Source organism: Pseudophryne corroboree, chromosome 2 (genome assembly GCF_028390025.1).
Source record: "Pseudophryne corroboree isolate aPseCor3 chromosome 2, aPseCor3.hap2, whole genome shotgun sequence".
NCBI lineage: Eukaryota > Metazoa > Chordata > Amphibia > Anura > Myobatrachidae > Pseudophryne > Pseudophryne corroboree.
In genome coordinates, this window is record NC_086445.1 from 957,677,291 (window position 1) to 957,697,287 (window position 19,997).

Here is a 19,997-nt window from a genome sequence, read left to right on the forward strand (position 1 = left end):
CGATGGGCTTCGTCGTATCCTGCTTCTGGAACTATATTTTTATGCTTCAGAATAAATAAAATAATTGTCACACGCTGCCACGCCTTAACAGAAGTAGAAAACAAATTGTCTTTTGTTTCACAGATTCCTTCGGAAATCCAGTGTCTCCAGGTGACCAAGTGAGCCTCGCCCAGCAGATATCCGACGTGGTGAAGCAGCCGGCATTTATTGCCGGAATAGGAGCTGCTTGTTGGATCATCCTGATGGTATTCAGTATCTGGTTGTACCGCCATCGCAAGAAACGCAGCGGACTCAACAGTACCTATGCTGGAATCAGGAAAGGTATCACATAATACCAGATTCTGAGTGACTACTAATAATTGTATTTTCCGTTACATCCATACATTTTATGTCCAGTATGCAAACCAGGAGATCTGGGCCAGCAAAATCTTGTGCATAGGAATAAAGTGCAATTCTCTACAGCGATAAATTAAATCACCCTTTCCCCAACTTTCATTATTTATGTAAGCCAAAAATTAGCAGGAGAAAATTTGAAAACTTTAATTTTGCGAAAGAAGTGGTGCTGAGGTAATAGGAGGTTGAACTTTTTCTATCATGTGTTACACTTTTGCATAATTGTTTCACTCTTTTTGCCCACTTAACAGCCCTTCTAGTTTACAGAGGTGGCTACCATGAGCGATGAATTCATGTGCAGCACTGACCAATTAGCTGCCATTTCCACTACACACAAGAACATCAGCTCTGCACACACCGTGGGGTATATTTACTAAAAAAATTAATATATTTTATTTTTATTTTTGTCGAAGTTTGGTATTTTTTTTTTTTTTTTTTGGTTTTTTATTGATTTGTGTTTCAGGGTCTAAATCAGATGATTTTTGACATTTATTTTCAAAAGGTTGTTAAAAATCATCTGTTATACCCCTTTTACACCACCTGAAATATCCAGGGATTTTGCACGGGAGCGCGCAAAATCCCTGGAATGCAGGCGGAGTAAAAGGGTCCTTCTCCTAAGCCCTGTGTGTCCATTTTCCTGGTAATCCAACCCGGCTTGCAAGTAGGGTTGTACACGGGTAAGACCCGGGGTAGGAGGTGGTGTAAATGGGTAAGCCGGGTCATCCGACTCGGCACCCATAAACAGCATGGCAGACCTCCCTACCACAATGTCCAGCGGGCGGTCAGGAGTCTGGGGGTGACGGCGAGTGCTGTGCTGGTCGCCATGCAGCGGCTCAGGCTGGGGACACAGCACATGCAGTGTATGCAGACAGCAGCGTTGTGTCTGGTACCTGGAAGTGCCGGAGGCTTGGGGCAGCACAGCAGCTTCCAGATTGCTGGGCTTGCCCCCAGCGTGACGCTCCGGAGCACAGTTCTTCAGGGTTTCCCCGCGCTTGGAGATGACATCATCTCTAAGCGCCGGCCCACAAGACACTGCACCCGGGTGCAGTATAAACAGTGCTGATCCGGGAATATCCCGGATCGGCACTGTGGTATAAATGGGGGTAGTCCTGGGTCTGACCCGGCTTGAAACCGTGTTCCACGTCCTGGGTCAGACCCGGGAATTTGGTGTAAAAGGGGTATTAGTAAATGTGGAAGTTAGATCCTGAAATACAAAATCGACCATAAATCGACCCAGATTCACTTTTAGGAAATATAACCCTAAATCCCACATTTATGGACTGGTGATTTTTTTTACAGATATTTTTTAAAAGGAAGTAAAAAATCATCTGTTAGTAAATGTGTTATTTAGACCCTGAAACACAAAATCGATTAAAAAATCGAGAAAAAAAACTACTTTTAGTAAAAATATCCATATGCATCACTGCCTTTTGCAGTGGAGAAGTGAAGTTGTGATGATGTGAAACGCGCCGACATGCCCTCCACACATTCCCCTTCAACCTCCCCACCAGGATTTCCCAGAGGAGAGTCCTGGAATCTAGGCGTCCCTGCGGAGCGGAGGGTGGGTGTGCACTCTGACGGGCTGAGCTGCACTTTAGAAATAACTTCAGTTGTGTGCAGCATTCAGTGGCCTTAAACTTCAGTAGTTCAATATTTCCTTGTACTTAGATAAAAGTGTTATTGCCATGTCCTGTTGTACAAACTCATTGGTGAAAACTGCATGCTTTTTCCTGGCTGTAATACAGAGTCGTGATCAAGGTTGTGCTAGACAGGAATAAAAGCTGCAGGAATTAAGTGACAACTTGCTGCTACTGCTATGTGCATCTTTTCCCTCTGACCTCCTCTCATTTGTTATGCAATTCCTAAGATCCTCGCTATGTTTACGTAATGAGGTCAAAGGAAAATATGTAATTGCTGGAACATTCTGTGTTTTCCGCCCCCCCAATTACGCACCGTCCTTGACATTTGAACATAATGTTTGCGACTCTTCATTCTTGTTTGAATAGCTGTGCTCTTAATGCACCTATTTTTATCAATGTTTTTTACTAGAGCATTGTCATCATTTTATTTTCTTTCTCCCCCCCAAATCTTGCTAAATTGCTTTGACGGTTTGAAAGGAACTGGCTAGAAAGAGTCAGAATGGAACTTCTGTGCGACAAATGAAAGAAAGTGTATGGACAGCGAAAACAAAACTCAGATTTTTAATTTGCATAGGACTAAGGGGGGTAATTCAGACCTGATCGTAGATGTGCTAAATTTAGCACATCTACGATCAGCTTCCCTGACATGCGGGGGGATACCCTGCACAGGGCTAGTCCGCCCCGCATGTCAGTCCCTGCCCAAACGCACAAGTACAAGAGCATCACACAGCAGCGATGCTTTTGTACTGGAAGAGTAGCTCCCTGCCAGCGCAGCTCCTGGGAGCTACTCGTCGCTGCTCGGGCCGCAGCAGCTGCGTGTGATGTCACGCAGCTGCAGCGGCCCAAACCCCCCCCCCCCCCCCCCAAACGGTCCGGGCACGCCTGCGTTGCCCATCCCGCGCCCCCTAAACGGTGGATATGTGTAACGTAAATTGTACTCAAACTTGTGACTGGGGACAGAACTATAACGTGAGTCACATTCGTGTGTAACATGAGTCACATGTCAAAATTGTTTTTAAGTATAGTTTGGTTAACATTCAGCTTTTCTTTGTGTGGCAATCATATGTTTAGGGTTTTATAAGTGTACAGTATAACAATCATATTGTAAAAATAATTAGGAGAGTAGGTTTAAATAATATATAAGTCCCCTCGCAGTTCCTATGTCCATTCTGTTGTAACATGAGTCACGCCTATAAACAATAAAATGCAACCACTAAGAGTGTACACATAGGTGACTTCATCACATGGGTCCCTAATATTCCTAATACTATCATGTTGTATATATAAATTTATCCAGGACTTACCGCTAAATAGTGCCCTTATCAATGTGTGATCTGAAGTGCAGGAACCCAGCTAATTAAAATACCTATACTCCATGTTAATTATGAGGGTTTACTGAAGTGTGTTTCAGTACATTTAAACACAGTATAGCCCGCTCCCCCCTTCCATCTTCCATGGATTCGGAGAGGAGACGGAACTACGATCCTCTGCATCCTCTATGGGTAGTGATGGAACTATAAATACTTTTTAACTTAGACCTGAATTTATTCTTCAAATAACAGCAAAAACATTTCTACATCTCTTCTTACAATACTGTTACAATATTGTGTGACCTGTGCAAAAGATATTTTGGTGAGACACAAAAAGATAAAATAAACAATTTTAAGTCTTTTTTTGTTTTTGTTTTTAAATACAGTGATAATGTAACCATACTGTAATAACCCCCACTGCAGTTAAAAAGTAAGTGGGAAAGCAGACAGCCTCTTTACCAGACAAAGAGGCTGGGGCTCTGCATCTATAGAGCTAAATAAATAAAAATGACCCTAAACCCTCTATTGGTTTTGATGCCCTATAAGGCATATACAGCCGGCAGTTCTTCTTTTAGTGAGAACAGGGATTTGTAGGTAGATGGGAAATGGCTTTTTATTTTATCCGCTGCATTCCTGGTTATCTGTCACATTTTCACTGCTGCACTGAGGGTTTTTCCAGGGCTCTTACAGGTCTGTACAATAGCACCAGTGCGGCTCATTCAGTCTATTGCATGGTCCATGCAGCAGACCAACAGAAGCCACAAGCAGGGAGCTTTCAGGTTCCTATTCGTCCTTGTGGTCACATCCTCCTCAGCAGCCAGATTAAAGTTGCAAACCATGATTTTTGAACGGTGGTGCTATACTGCTAGTCTCATATGGTTTTGAAAAAGTGGAATACTGTTCTCATACTCCATAAGTATTGTGATAGAAAAAAAGGGAAAATCCTAAAACAAGGAACCCTTAGACTAAAACAAAGAAAGAACTATCATAGCAAAAAGGGGTACTTGGCCCATTTACTCCTAGTTACACCCCTGGAGAGGATGCTAATATGGCTCAGTTCAGTTGGCTCTATAACGCACGTTTCACTATTATCTTTTTAATAACTATAAATATATATCGCTTTTGAAAGATTGTAGAATGCTGAGAAATTGCCTGGTCATTTCCATAACATAGGGAGGAAATATTTATTCACTACCAGTTATTTATATAGCGCACACATATTCTGCAGCGCTTTGAGTAGAATATTTACTCATTCACATCAGTCCCTGCCCCAGTGGAGTTTACAATCCATATTCCCTACCACATGTGCATACACATTTACACACTAGGGTTAATTTTTTGTAGGGAGACAGTTAACCTACCAGTAAATTTTTGGAGTATGGAAGGAAACCGGAGTACCCAGAGGAAACCCACGCAAGCATGGGGAGAATACACATTCTTCACATTTAGGTGGTAATTAAACCCAGGACCTCAGAGTTGTGAGGCAGTAATGCTAACCATTACACCGTGGGATTAAAAGAGTTAGGTCTATGATCCGATGTTAACCTTCTGTATGAATAGGTGTTCTAATCTATATCACAGGATACCGCATATCTTCCAGTAAGTGACTATATGTCCCTGTACAATATAAATATGGTGGCAAAGCCCCACCCACCAACGAAAATACTATATACAGTACTAGTGGGATCAGTAGCGGATCTTGCCACGGGCAAGCAGGACTTTTGCCCGGGGCGCCGCCTTCCGGAGGGCGCCGGACCAGGGCAAGATCCGCTGCTGCTGTGCCCCCTGCTGCCCGCCTGCCCCCCGCTGCCGCTGTGAAGGGAAACTAGACGCGTAGCGTCTAGTTCCCTTCGTGGAGAGGTCCTTTACTGTGCGGTGCGCGATGACGTCATCGCGCACCGCACAGCAAAGGTCTTCTCCACGAAGGGAACTAGACGCTACGCGTCTAGTTTCCCTTCGTGGAGAGGACCTTTGATGTGCGGTGCACTATGACGTCATCGTGCACCGCACATCATTTCAGTCTGTACAGGGGGCGTAAATGACCACGCCCCCTGTACGAAGCCATGCCCCCTATTGTCGCCCGGGGCGCACAGCGCCCATGAACCGGCCCTGTGGGATGTTACTCAAATAATACAACATGTTTATTTTTAATTGTATTAATAAATGAAATAGTAAATATGGAACTGTAGCAGCCTATTTATGTAGTACTTATAACCGAGTAAAACATATTAGACCATTTCACATTAATTAGCTAGTATTTATCCTGTACTGTATACAGTGTGTCTGTAATGTAATAAGCTGCTATAGCATGGAGAAGGCTGGCCACGCCGCAGTTATTATTGATTACAGAAAGATTTATAACTACCGCAAACAACCCTCTTAAGTAATGTATTAGCTCCATTATTCATATGAGAAATAAAAATTGAACTAACAATTAATTGCAAATGATGCAGACGTCGCGTGAAAGGCACTTCCACTGCAATCATGGTGCCTTGCGTGCCATTCACCCCAACGCTTGCCTTTATCTGATTTACTGTATGTTGCTCGATATGTACTAATTTGAGACATGCTCTTTCTTTCTTCAGCTTAATAACCAGTTTTTATTTTGTTTTTATTTTTTATTTTTTTTATTTTTCAGTCCCGTCTTTTACCTTCACACCAACAGGTATATACCGTATTTGCACTTTCTTTCTTGTCTGTGTGTGTCGCATGTGCTTTATAATCAAATGCTCATGTAGTGCCTCCTGGGGCTTGCTGCACGGAAAATGTAGAGTTAGTGCGTTTGTGCTGTGGCTTTGTCGCTGTTTTCTTCAAGCCATTGTTTTAGCTCTGCTGGACCTTTAGCACTTAAATAGTTCTTGTAGCGGCTTCACAGGTGACGTTCAACGGTACATCCTTGATCACTGGACTATATAACGAAAAAGTGCAAGAACTTTACATGAACATCAGCGCACATTCCAATAAAGCAATTATGTTTATATACAGTACGTGTATTTCTGCGAAATGCCTGTGAGCTCTATGTAGCAAAACATTTCCCATGGACAAGACGTATTACCGTCATGGTGAAATAGTGCAGGATTTTTTTGGCCATTTGAAAATTTTTTAATCTATAAAATGTGTTTGTTTTTTTTTACATTTGGAAATGAAGTGAAAATTTAAATTTTTAGTCAACTACTTTAGAGTGAAATTTTTTCTTCCTTTTTTTTAATTTTTGCTAAGCCTGCATTTTATTAGTGGGTCCCAGCTTCCTTGGTGGCAGGCCCTGACTTCTTTGGCAATACCACAGTGACAGATTTAACGCTGCCTCTTAAGTTTTAATCCTGTTATTGTAATCATTGCAGGCAGTTATCTCTGCGCTGCAGACTGCCAGCTTGGAATTCTTCTAAAGGGCCTGATTTGACGTCTTTTCAAACATTTTCCTAGTTAGGAAACACATAACTGTAGACTCCATCAGCATTTTCTGTGCAGCTAATCCTTGTTAACTCTTTCCAGCAACGGAATGCCTAAATAAAAAATAATGTTTACTAAAATTTGAGATCCGGCAATGGGAAAGCTAATAGACAGTAGGCTGAAAATAATCAACTGTGCTGTTCTGAGAGGGGAATCTCCTGGTGGTATTAGTGCTATGCCCGCCTTCTGCTTTGTCGCTATTGTTCTATCTCATATACTGTAATCACCCAATGCTCGACCACCTAGCGAGATTATTTTATTGCAGTCACAACAAAATCTTAATTGTTAGAGTTCTCCATTGGTTAACGTCTTGATGGAGGCATTTTAGGAATAATCTCCATACTGAAATGCTTCCAATTATTCAGACATAATTACTGGTATATAATTGCTTTTTCCTTTTGATGTGTAGAGCAGGAAGAGGGATAGAGTGGCATGTTGTAGGCTGCTCTGTGTACGCGGAAATATCTTGAGTGCACATTGAGAGGCTCATTTTGGCACGTTGTCTTGAGTGAGTGCCGCAAGTTGGATCTGTCTGAGCTACCTGGGCAAGCATGAGGGGGGATTACAGGTGTCTGGAACACCCTCCTGTTGGCCAAATATACAGATGTGTCCTTCCTCATCGTTGCTGAAGTCATGTTAAACAGTCCTTCTAGTTGCGTCTAGTCATGAGCGTGTTTACTAACGCCAAGCGTCTTTTAGTGTATTTCCGTGTATTCCTCGCCCCCCTTCCTTGCGGCATGACTATATTCTGTGTGTGACTGCAGCTGTATCTGCATATGAAATGCTACATTACGGTTTCTTCCAGGAAACATAGCATGTTGTAGCATTTCGTATGCAGCTACAGCTGCAGTCGCACACAGAATATAGGCATGCCGCATCTAATTTTAATCAGCAGAGTCTGCTTGTGCGGCTTATTCGCATAGTGATGCATTTTCAGGAGAAATAAATACTACTTGTGCTGACCAAGTCGTACAAGAACTGGAGGCTCGCATGCGCATTGTCTGCCGCTACTCAGTGTGTATGGAGGATAGATGAGGAAGGACGCATCTGTACGGATTACACTATAAAGAAAAATTTTGCACATCCAATTTCACAAGTATTTATTATGGCTCTTCATTGTGGTGAAGTTTAATTTGCAGTTGTTGTTTTTTTTGCCAATGCCGGGTATATGTATAATGTTGGCTGTGTATAGCAGTATATAGTATATATTATAAGTAGTACTTGAAGAATATGCATATGCAGAGTACTGTATGTACTGTATCTTCCAACTGGCCTGATTTAGGGGCTCAGGGCTAGGATACTGTAGCTCTCAACATTTTAAAAAGCAACACCCAATTCTGCACACACCACTCCCGGATCAGTGCAAACTGTCTATTCTTATCTACCCCAAGATATGTTCTAACAATGGCCCTCATTCCGAGTTGATCGCTTGCTGCCGATTTTCGCAGCGGAGCGATCAGGTAAAAAAAATGGCAAAACTTTGCATGCGTACGGGCCGCAGAGCGCACACGCAACGTACTTTCACACAAAACTATGCAGTTTTACACAAGGTCTAGCGACTCTTTTTCGACGCTCTGTTGATCGGTGAGTGATTGACAGGAAGTGGGTGTTTCTGGGTGGTAACTGATGGTTTCCGGGAGTGTGCTAAAAAATGCAGGCGTGTCAGGGAAAAACGCAGGCGTGCCTGGGGAAACGGGGGAGTGGCTGGCCGAACGCAGGGCGTGTTTGTGACGTCAAAGCAGGAACTAAACAGACTGAAGTAATCGCAAGGAAGGAGTAAATTTCGAGCTGCTCAGAAAATGCACAATCTTTTTTTGTAGCAGTTCTGCTAACCTTTCGTTCGCACTTCTGCTAAGCTAAGATACACTCCCAGAGGGCGGCAGCCTAGCATTTGCACTGCTGCTAAAAGTAGCTAGCGAGCGATCAACTCGGAATGAGGGCCAATGTCCAATTTGCCATGAGGTCACACCTCTTTCTGGGTTCATTAATTAGGATAGTCCTACTAAAATAAGGACTGTTGTGAGGTATGCCAGAACTGTTGGACATACAGGGGCAGATTTACCAAAGCCTGGAGAGCGATCTCCCGCTTCATGACAGGCAGGGCTGGGCAGTTTTTTGATTTATCTATGCAGGAAAATGGGTGATTGCACCTAATGTTCAAAATGTGATTTCCTACAAGCCTTAGGGGTAGATTTACTAAAGATTCTATAAAAGAAAAGTGGGGATGTTGCAGCCATTTATAGTCTATTATTTTCTGGGACTCAGTAGAGAAATGACAACTAGAATCTGAGTTGCTACGGGCAACACCACTTGTCATGTTTTTAGAAGCTTTAGTAAATCTACAGTACCTCGTAGTGTTAGCTGTATTTTTAGGTAGTTCTTGTACCAGCTTCACTGGGGGTATGCAGGTACAGGGCGAAGCAACTTATCCTTGTTATGAAGTGTTCAGCTAGCATAACTAAACCGCTAACTACCTCTAATACAGTCTACAGTCCATAAAAGAAAAGCATTTCTTATTTCTAGCGGCCATTGAGTTGTAAGCTCCCCCCTAACAGCAAGACTGCTTCAGTCCTACTCACTAGCCCTATGAGCTGACAATCTTCTGGTTTGCTTCTGGTAATGGAAAATGGCTCTCTGCCATGAATAAGTCCATATTCTATAATGATCACTGATTAATTTATGTAGACCTCAGACTGAACTCTTTAAAGTCTGTTGCTGTTTTTGTAAGAATTTTAAATGTATTTATTTAATAGTGTTATTATTACCAAAACAAAACACAATAATAAAGAGAACAAAAGTGCCATTGAACAGGTATTCTCATTCTGGGGTAAATTTACTAAGGTGGGAGTTTATTTTAGAACTGGTGATGTTACTCTTAGCAACAGATTCTACTTGACATTTATCTAGCTGCTTCTAGAAGATAATAGAATCTGGTTGCTAAGGGCAACAACACCAGTTCTAAAAAAAAACTCCCACCTTAGTAAATGTACCCCTATGTGTGCACTAAAATGCGTATATGTTATACTGATTGTTTGGATACTCTGCACAAAATAAGAATTTAGGGACATTTAACACAATCATCACTTATATAACTACGTAACTCTGCAGTTTGTTTGGTGACACAAATGTACCTATATACGTTAGTGTCTTCATTTAGCAACTATGCTCTCCATTTGACATAAATCTTTATTATTTTCCCAAGCTGTCCTTGGGTAAAGCAAGTGATCTGTTATGTATGAAATATCACTATAGCATCCCGGTGATCAATCTCACATCAAAACAGGTTGTCATATTCTCCTTGATATTTAAGATTTATCACCGCTGTTCTAAAGTGCTTAGGAAAGGATAGATTCAGCAGGGAAATTACATGCGGAATATGAAATCATCTGTTGACTGACCAAACTCCATGGATAATATAGATCATGATTATCCATGTTGAGCTTTTTTTTATTTTCGGAATTAATGCTGAGTTTTGTTGCTTAGAATTGTTCTGTTCTTATTGTATTTTATCTTACAGTGGCATACCAGCGCGGTGGGGAAGCTGTAAGCAGCGCCGGCAGGTAAGGAAATATATATTTCATGATAAAAATGAACATCGCTTTTGTTACTCTGTTTTTGTAGTGAACAATGTGCTGCAGGATTACTTTTTAACTAGGAAGCTTAAATCATCCCTTTATGTGTCCTTCGAACATGTGTCTTGTACTGGGCTGTTATATTATTTATTATATTTTCATTGTATGTGTAGCATACGTGGGTTCTGCAAACAGCAAGTTGCTGATTTTATCTCTCAGCAAACGTGTGTTTTATTTACCAAACTAAGGCCCTCATTCCGAGTTGTTCGCTCGCAAGCTGCTTTTAGCAGCTTTGCACACGCTAAGCCGCCGCCTACTGGGAGTGTATCTTAGCTTAGCAGAATTGCGAACGAAAGATTCGCATAATTGCGAATAGAAATTTCTTAGCAGTTTCTGAGTAGCTCGGGACTTACTCTGCCACTGCGATCAGTTCAGTCAGTTTCGTTCCTCGTTTGACGTCACAAACACACCCAGCGTTCGCCCAGACACTCCCCCGTCTCTCCAGCCACTCCCGCGTTTTTCCCAGAAACGGCAACGTTTTTCCGCACACACCCATAAAACGGCCAGTTTCCGCCCAGAAACACCCACTTCCTGTCAATCACACTCCGATCACCAGAACGATGAAAAATCCTTGTTATGCCGTGAGTAAAATACCTAACTTTTTAGCAAATTTACTTGGCGCAGACGCACTGCGAACATTGCGCATGCGCAGTAAGCGACTAATCGCATTATAGAGAAAGTCGGCAACGAGCGAACAACTCGGAATGACCACCTAAATGCAGTATGTGCACAATATTATTAAGTGGCTAGGCTATTTCCTTGATGAAATATATTATATACTGACAGCAGGGGGAGCACTTTAGCCAGAAAAAGAAAGCAGTGCTTTGTACAATACATTTACTATAGTAAATCAATGGTTTTCACTAACTATGAATACAATAGAAATTGAAGTAACTAACCTACAGTTATTTCACATTGCTTTTTGGGCTTGCATACACAGTTAATCAACACCTATTTTGAAAGCCTACTAGATGTCATTTTAGCTTGATATTCCAAAAAGCATAATTGAAGCAAGTGTTGCTGCACACACACGCTTTTTTTGACAAAAGTTTTTGTCAATTTCCGCAGCGCATGTGGCATTCAAAAACGTTAGCACTCGGTTATTACGACACTTGGGACCCCTGAATTAATTTGGCTGGGCTGCTTCAAGGCATTACAATGCAACACTTAACTTCAGCACTTTATAGCACTCTATTTGTTTTTTTTTTTATCAATGTAACAATTTTCACATTCATTATTATCTCCTTCCCTTGTAATATTTCTAACACATAGTAGCTGCTCTCACTTATCTAACACTCTTTTACACTTTACTTGCTATCTCTCACTAGTGTGATGCCTTGGGGTGGTTTGGTAGGGCTGGCTTAGGGTGTCCCATGCCCTACACTTGAACCTTTAGAATGTTAGGGACTTACCCGATGATGAGGTTACCTGGACGCAGAGGGTAAGCCCATACTTTTGGCCCAAATTATGCAAAGAACCTCTCATTTAATTGCAAAATATATTACAGTTCTAATTAGTAATGTGCAGAGAGTGCACTTGCACTCTTTCTTTCTGAGTGTCACACTAATAGTCTCAGCAGGGCAACACCTGTCAATACATTTAGTTAGGGTGTGCAGTCTAGGGCACCCCCCTACACAACCTTAAAGCTTCTCATAATGTCCACCGTAACTAAGCTGCTGAGTCCAGGGAATCTTCAGAAGATGCAGCCGCTGGCTTCAGCATGCCCCCAAAACGACACCATCATGCTTCCATTTTTAAAGCTGCTTCTGATCACCTACCCCCAATCAATGAGGCTGCGGCTAAGACCATACAGAGCTATAAAACCATTGCAGCACTTGTGCACTGTGGCTCTGCCACGTGTGCACAACAGATAACATCGGTCACCTGCAACCAAACCGAAACAGCGTCCACCTCTGGAATAAGGCCCTTTGCACATGTACCCAGTGAAATATGACCTTACTTGTCCAGTCTTACCCCAACCACACGGTATTAGCTCTAGTTATTTAACAAAATTAATTTACAAATACAGTGACAAATTGCTCCTTCTCAAAGTCGTGAAGCAAAGCATAACTGAAAGCTTATCCACTTCCATGTTGTGGATGGTGATGTGTTGACCTCCCGTTCATGTTGTCATTTGAATGTCAACATTACGACCAGTTGAAGATCGTTTTGCTAGGTTATTGAACATAGGTTCCTCATTCTGAGTTGTTAGACTGGTCAGAAGATTTATTCAAATCTAAAATTGTCTTCACCCGGCAGAATGTTGGACCTGTAATATCAAGTCATTCAAGAGATGAGTCTGTAAAAACAATTCAATGTATAAAGTGGAAGGGTGCTGGAATATTAACATGCCACATGCAAATAACTAGTTACCGAGCATTAAACTGTCCACAAACCCTGGGTAGGTTGTGTTAGCTTTGTAGTTACAGCATCAGCATAACATGAAGTTGGACGAAGGGTGCCCGAACAATTTGCATACAGTTGGCTTCTGCTTTTCACATTTGTTTCCCAACTGTAATCACCTGGGCCAATGTAATTATCTGGAGTTAAAGGCTTTTCTTGTAATGTCAGTGCAGAGTCAGATGAACCCAGAGTATTGCAATTAGAAAATGTGTGTGAAGAACAGAAAGAATAATGCCTTGCTTTGAGAGACTTGCAGGTACGCGTAATGAAGTACCAGCTTATTAAAGGGCAGATCTTCACCTGTTTATATGATGCCATGATCTCATCTCCCTTACCCAGTCCTTCATATATCACTCGGAGTGAAAGTACAAGATTCCTGCCCTTTGGTAGAACTGCGCTTTACTGACAAATGTTACACCGGCTGACATCCCGAAAACAGAGCAATCACTCTGAAGACTGACAGCAGCTGCACTAAAAACAGCAAACCCATTGGGATTAAAGTGCACCTGTCAGATATACACAGTGGAGGCAGCCATTTTGTGCAGGGGGCCATGTTGTGTGCTGTGCATATATTCCGTTCACTAAGGCGTGGTGCCTCATAAATACAAGTTAGGCCACATGAATATAAATCAGTAATACATCAAAACTAGATTTATAGTAGCAAAAGAAGGGTCTGCATTCCCATAGACACTGTATGAGAACACAAAATACGTTCTCCTCTGTGTGTTGGTGAAGGGAAGCATCGATACTAGACCTGGACACTGGGATGTCTTGTATCACTGATTATGCTCTGTTTTGAATGTGTTTACATTAATTATTGTTAAAAACAATATAATGCATTATAGTCTTTGTATTGTCTTAAATATATATTATTTATTGATTTATTGTTTACATATAAAATAGCCACAAACATATCAATTACAAAACCTGCCCTAAAAGTGTCTACAAGCAACACACAAAAAAGGGTGGGTTGTATATTGCCATCTGCTGGTCAGATGAGCTACTGCAGCTGGTACTTATTTACAAATATCAGGGATTTATTTATTTAGTAACAGTTTCTTTAATAACGCAGAATATTCTGTTGTAATTTACAATTGGAAACAGCAGTGATAGAACAAAACTGGGTAATAACAGACAGGTAGGAGGGCCCTGCTCACAAGCTTACAATCTTCAGGGAAAAGGGCATTGATACACAAGGATAGGTGCTATTTATTGCATAATGGTCCTGCCAAGATTGCAGAGGTTCTTGGTGGGCTGTATGATATGGTCACACAGCAATGTTGGCCTGGGGTCAGGAGGAAGGGAAAGTGAAGAAAGAGAAAATATGTGAGGATAAGTGCCGACTGTACAGTGGGGATGTAATTGGATAGGAAAGCTTATGAAGGTTATGTGGGCGTTTGCAGAATTTGATAAACTTGCCTGAAGAGGTAAGTTTTCAGGGAATGCTTGAAGGTTCTTTTACATTGTATCTAGCTAACATTTTGGAGTTTTGTATGTATTCACAAAGATTCGCCATGGTATAAACTGTCTTGTCTTTTTCAGGCCGGGTCTCTTAAATATTGCAGAACCTGCAGCTCAGCCCTGGCTTGCCGATACGTGGCCAAACACCGGAAACAGCCACAACGAGTGCCCCATTAACTGTTGCACGTCTGGGAATGGGAGCAGTGATAACAATCTTGCCACTTACAGCCGACCAGGTGAGCAGAGCCAGCAGCGGGAGAACAGATCCTCTTGTGTAAATACTTTCTGTCTGTGACATGAAGGAGATAGAGTAGGGTCATATTTGGCAATCCTTACCAGATAGTGTTTCCATTTTTTAGATTTTGTTCCACTTCAAGTGGATTTATTGTTGCACACAATTCTGAATGCGAATAGATATTGTGATTTTGAAAAAACTGCGCCTATGTTGCGATCTACTTACACAACTTCCAATCGCTGAAATTAGCTGGAAGTGCGACTGCATTGCTGTACATGCATCTCAGCATCAGACCCAATGTTTACAACACATATGATTTGTACTTAGCTGCCCTTTTAGCCAATTACTTATTCATGTGCGTTCCGATCAAGATGCAGGCAGCCCATGATACAAAATCTCACCTACAGAGAGACTGCTGTGCCCTCATTAGAGGTGTGGGGTAGGATTGCTCTGCCGCATGCAAGCACTGCAACCTCCGGAACACAATTGGGGGAAATCAAATGTTTGAAAAGTCAATTGGGTGTCTGTGTCTATTAGATAGGAAAAAACAGACACCCAACTGACTTTTCAAACAATTGAATATCCCCCAATGAGTCTGGTTAGAAATATTCCTTACTGAGAGCTGATTGGCCCAGATAATTAGGTATCCATATCCCCGCTAGTGGTGGTAGATACAAAAATGCCAGAGCAGTTCAATATTGCTCCGGTGCGGCTGCTCCGAAAAGCAGCCATCCCTGTATCATCCACCACAGATGATTTCTCTGCTAATTAGTAGTGGTGGCGGCATTTGCCAGTGCCAGGACAGACCCGGAATCAGAGAAATCGGATCCCTCTTCGCCATCCAGACCTCCTTCCATCGGAAGATGGTGCAGGTTCCCGCAGGCAAAGTCTAAAAGCTCAGTTTTCTGAGTTTGCTGAATACTAGGCGGCAGAGCGGGCCCACGCTAATGAAGGGGCCCGATTCTTAATAAACGCACATGTGTAACAGGCACATCAGTGATCAAAGATAGGCTTCTAAAGCTACTAATTACAGATAATTAGACTGATGCAGCAAATTAAATAAAGCACATATGCAGAACTTATGTGGATGCCTCTGCATTGGCAGCACATGCTGTCATAAGTCAGAAACATCAACGCTTATAAGCATCTGTAGCCTCTTACCTGAAGTATCTGTGCATAACTGCTGGTCTGCATGAGCTGTATTTGTGTGAACATCACGCCCCATCATACCCATCTACAGCCTCTCTAGTAGCAAGGCTTGACATGCGCAAGATGCGTGTTGTGGGTCTGCAACGTGCAGAGCGGAATCATGCAATATATGTTCCGCAACTTAAACTGCATAAATCAAAATCCATATCTATTTGCGGCTACTGAATATGCTGTGAACATTCAAGGCATTGTTTTTGGAAAACAGAACCGCTATACCCAGAGGCATTCATAGAGAACATGATATACTGATGCAGCATGCTCTGCTGGTCTTTGTCACCTGTTTTCTATTCACGTTTGTGTTGTTGGTGGGTTTATTTTCCATAAAGATCATTGATCCCAACTGCATTTCCCATTTTATACCAGTCCATCAAGTGGTGACTGGAACACTGTTGCAATAAACCGTGGTCAGAGGTAAGGATTGCACTGATGTTGCCTTGGCCTTTCTGGCTGGTCTACCTATTTCCTCCAATTCCGTTGCTCCCAAGGGTGCTCAAGCAAATCAGAAATCAAGGAATCCAGGCAATTTTGATTGCCCGGGATTGGCCTCGGAGGGTGTGGTACGCGGATCTTCTAGACATGTCCGTCGAAGACCCTTGGCCTCTACTACTAGATCTTCTTCAACAGGGAACTTTTGTCTACCCGGACTTACAGCCGGTTCGTTTATCGGCATGGAGGTTGAGCGGAACATCCTAGCTCACAAGGGCCTTTCCAAAAAGGTTATTGCTACCATGGTTCAGAGACGTCAAAACACTATCATCATATCAGGAGAAGATATGCCTCCTGGTGCGATTAACGCACGTATCCACCTGCAGAATTCCACTTGGGTTGTTTCTTACGTTTTCTGCAGGCTGGTGTGGATGAGGGCTTACGTCTGGGTTCCATTAAGGTCCAGATTTCAGCTCTCTCCATTTTCTACCAGAAGAAATTGGCACTGTTGCCAGAAGTTCAGACCTTCTTGCAAGGGGTACGCCACATACAACCTCCCTTTGTGCCGCCTACGGCACCCTGGGATTTGAATGTGGCGTTGGAATTTCTACAGTCATCCTGCTTTGAACCTCTGATGATGGTAGAAGACAAGTACCTCACGTATAAGACGGTGATGTTACTGGCCCTGGCTCTGCTAGACGTGTCTCAGAATTGGGGGCCTTATCGTGTAAAAGTCACTACTTGGTCTTTTACAAGGACAGCGGAGCTCAGGACTAGACAGCAGTTCCTGCTGAAGGTTGTCTCTGCGTTTCACCTGAATCAACCTATTGTGATTCCGTCAAGTTCTGACATTTCTGCTCCTCCAGAGGCTTTGGATGCTGTGCGAGCCTTGAAGATCTATGTCAAGCGGACGGCTCGGATCAGAAAGATGGATTCCTTGTTCGTGCTCTGTGATGCGCAGAAAAAGGGTTGTCCTGCTTCAAAGCAGTCCATTGCTCGTTGGCTTTGGCTCACTATCCAACAGGCCTATATGTCGGCAGCCTTACCTGTTCCTAAATCTCTGAAGGCCCACTCTACAAGGTCGGTGGACTCTTCCTGGGCGGCTGCCCGTGGAGTCTCGGCATTGCAACTTTGCAGAGCTGCTACTTGGTCGTGGAAGAACACTTTTGTTAGGTTCTTTAAGTTTGATACCCTGGCCAAAGAGGATACCCAGTTTTGGCAGGCGGTGCTGCAGAAGTCTCTGCACATTCCCGCCCATTCTGGAAGCTTTGGGACGTCCCCATCATACTAAGGGGGTCATTCCGACCCGTTCGCACGCATCGTTTTTCGCTGCGGTGCGAACGGGTGCGGAATGCGCATGCTGTGCGTGACGCTGCGGGTTACGTTGCGGCTTACGATGGAAGCGTTCGCAGCAGCGACCGCTAAGAAGATTGACAGGAAGGAGGCGTGGATGGGCGGATCCGGACCATTGTAGACCGTTTTCGGGGAGTGGTGAGTAAAACGCAGGAGTGTCCAGGACAACGGAGGGCGAAGGAGTGACGTCATAGCCGGGCCCATCATCGCTGGAGCCATCGCACAGGGTAAGTATGTCCAGGGCTAGTCTTCTTTTGCTTGAAATTTTGTTAGCTTAGCAGGGCTGCACAAGCGATCGCAGCCCTGCTAAACTAAAATACACTCCCCCATAGGCGTGGACTATTGATCACAGCAGCAGCAAAAAGTTGCTGGCTGCGATCAACTCGGATTGACCACCTAAGTCTCCCCAATATCCCTTATGGATGCTAGAGAAATAAGATTTTAATTACCTACCGGTAAATCCTTTTCTCATAGATCATAAGGGATATTGGGCGCCCGCCTCAGTGCATTGACTTTTCTGCAGGTTGTCTTTTCTGTGGTTACCTGTTCAGCTGTTGCTGTTATTGTTACCAGCCGTTGCTGGTTGTTGTATGTTAGTGGTGTGCTGGTATGTAAATCTCACCACTCTTTCTTATTATGTTCCTTCTCTCATATATGTCCTTTCTCCTTCTGGCACTGTTTTACCTATAACTGCCTGTGGGAGGGGACATAAAGGGGAGGAGCCAGCACACCCAGTGAAGAAATTTAAAGTGCACCGGCTCCTTTGGACCCTGTCTATACCCCATCGTACTAAGTCTCCCCAATATACCTTATGGACTAATAGAAAAGGATTTACCGGTTAGGTAATTAAAATCCTATTTTTTTGTTCATATCATCTATTTGGAAGAATTGATGAAATGGCTCTGTATCACAATAGTAAAGGCCACACAATGGTTGTAGTAATGTACAGTATCTAGTTTTTGTCTCGGTACAGCGAAGTGATTCCAATTTAGTGCTGAGATCCATGCTTTAATAAAGCTACGCAGATATTTTAATTTTTCACATTTAATGTTCCCTTAAGAGACATTCTAGGGGAAAAATGATCTTGGTGCCAGAAATTGGAAATGTACATCACAACTTTTATGGAAACACATAATAGTTTAAATATACCTCCATAGAAAATTACATGGAAGAATGTTAATCTGGATCAGACATATTAAAGTGCATTTAAATCATATGGTGAAATTTAATTGTGGCTAATCAGCAATAAGGTACCAAAATCGAAGGTTATATATATAGATATTTCCAAACCAAAACCTGGATATGATTAATATTTGGACACCGTGTACCGGCAATTCTGGTGTAATTTTAGGGAGCAGTAAAAAAATATCTTATAAATCCCTTAACAGCATCAGTTCATAACTTGCGAGTGGAGTCTGTATGCTTTAATTACTATGTAAAGTCAGTATTTTCTTCTTATAATGGATAATATAGTCTATAAATGATATAATATATGTCAGAGAAAGCTGAATTGCAAATCCCAGAATCCTCACTCATTCACCGGTTTCTTTCACTCAGCAACACCCTGTGACCTCACTAAGCAGCATACTAAATCCTCATTCACTCTGCAACATACTGACTCCTCACTCATTCTGCAACATACTGACTCCTCACTCACTCTGCAATATACTGACTCCCCACTCATTCTGCAACATACTGACTCCTCACTCATTCTGCAACATACTGACTCCTCACTCACTCTGCAACATACTGACTCCTCACTCATTCTGCAACATACTGACTCCTCACTCATTCTGCAACATACTGACTCCTCACTCACTCTGCAACATACTGACTCCTCACTCACTCTGCAACATACTGACTCCTCACTCATTCTGCAACATACTGACTCCTCACTCATTCTGCAACATACTGACTCCTCACTCACTCTGCAACATACTGACTCCTCACTCATTCTGCAACATGCTGACTCCTCACTCACTCTGCAACATACTGACTCCTCACTCATTCTGCAACATACTGACTCCTCACTCATTCTGCAACATACTGACTCCTCACTCATTCTGCAACATACTGACTCCTCACTCATTCTGCAACATACTGACTCCTCACTCATTCTGCAACATACTGACTCCTCACTCACTCTGCAACATACTGACTCCTCACTCACTCTGCAACATACTGACTCCTCACTCACTCTGCAACATACTGACTCCTCACTCATTCTGCAACATACTGACTCCTCACTCATTCTGCAACATACTGACTCCTCACTCATTCTTCAACATACTGACTCCTCACTCACTCTGCAACATACTGACTCCTCACTCATTCTGCAACATACTGACTTCTCACTCACTCTGCAACATACTGACTCCTCACTCATTCTGCAACATACTGACTCCTCACTCACTCTGCAACATAATGACTCCTCACTCACAGCAACACCCTGTATCCTCACCAAGCAGCATACTAAATCCTCACT

The 19,997-nt window shown here is 42.7% G+C and overlaps 1 protein-coding gene across 3 annotated transcripts in view; it reads left to right on the forward strand.

Annotated features, from left to right (window-relative positions):
* Positions 1-19,997, forward strand: part of ROBO1 (roundabout guidance receptor 1) — a 666,598-nt gene that overhangs the window by 579,312 nt on the left and 67,289 nt on the right. For 2 of the 3 annotated variants that reach the window (XM_063956322.1, XM_063956320.1), the window contains exons 17-20: positions 124-321; positions 5,982-6,008; positions 10,311-10,353; positions 14,371-14,525. In XM_063956322.1, coding sequence (XP_063812392.1) covers positions 124-321; positions 5,982-6,008; positions 10,311-10,353; positions 14,371-14,525 — 423 coding nt within the window. The remainder of the gene's footprint in view (positions 1-123; positions 322-5,981; positions 6,009-10,310; positions 10,354-14,370; positions 14,526-19,997) is intronic. The other variant, XM_063956321.1, reaches the window with a different exon arrangement.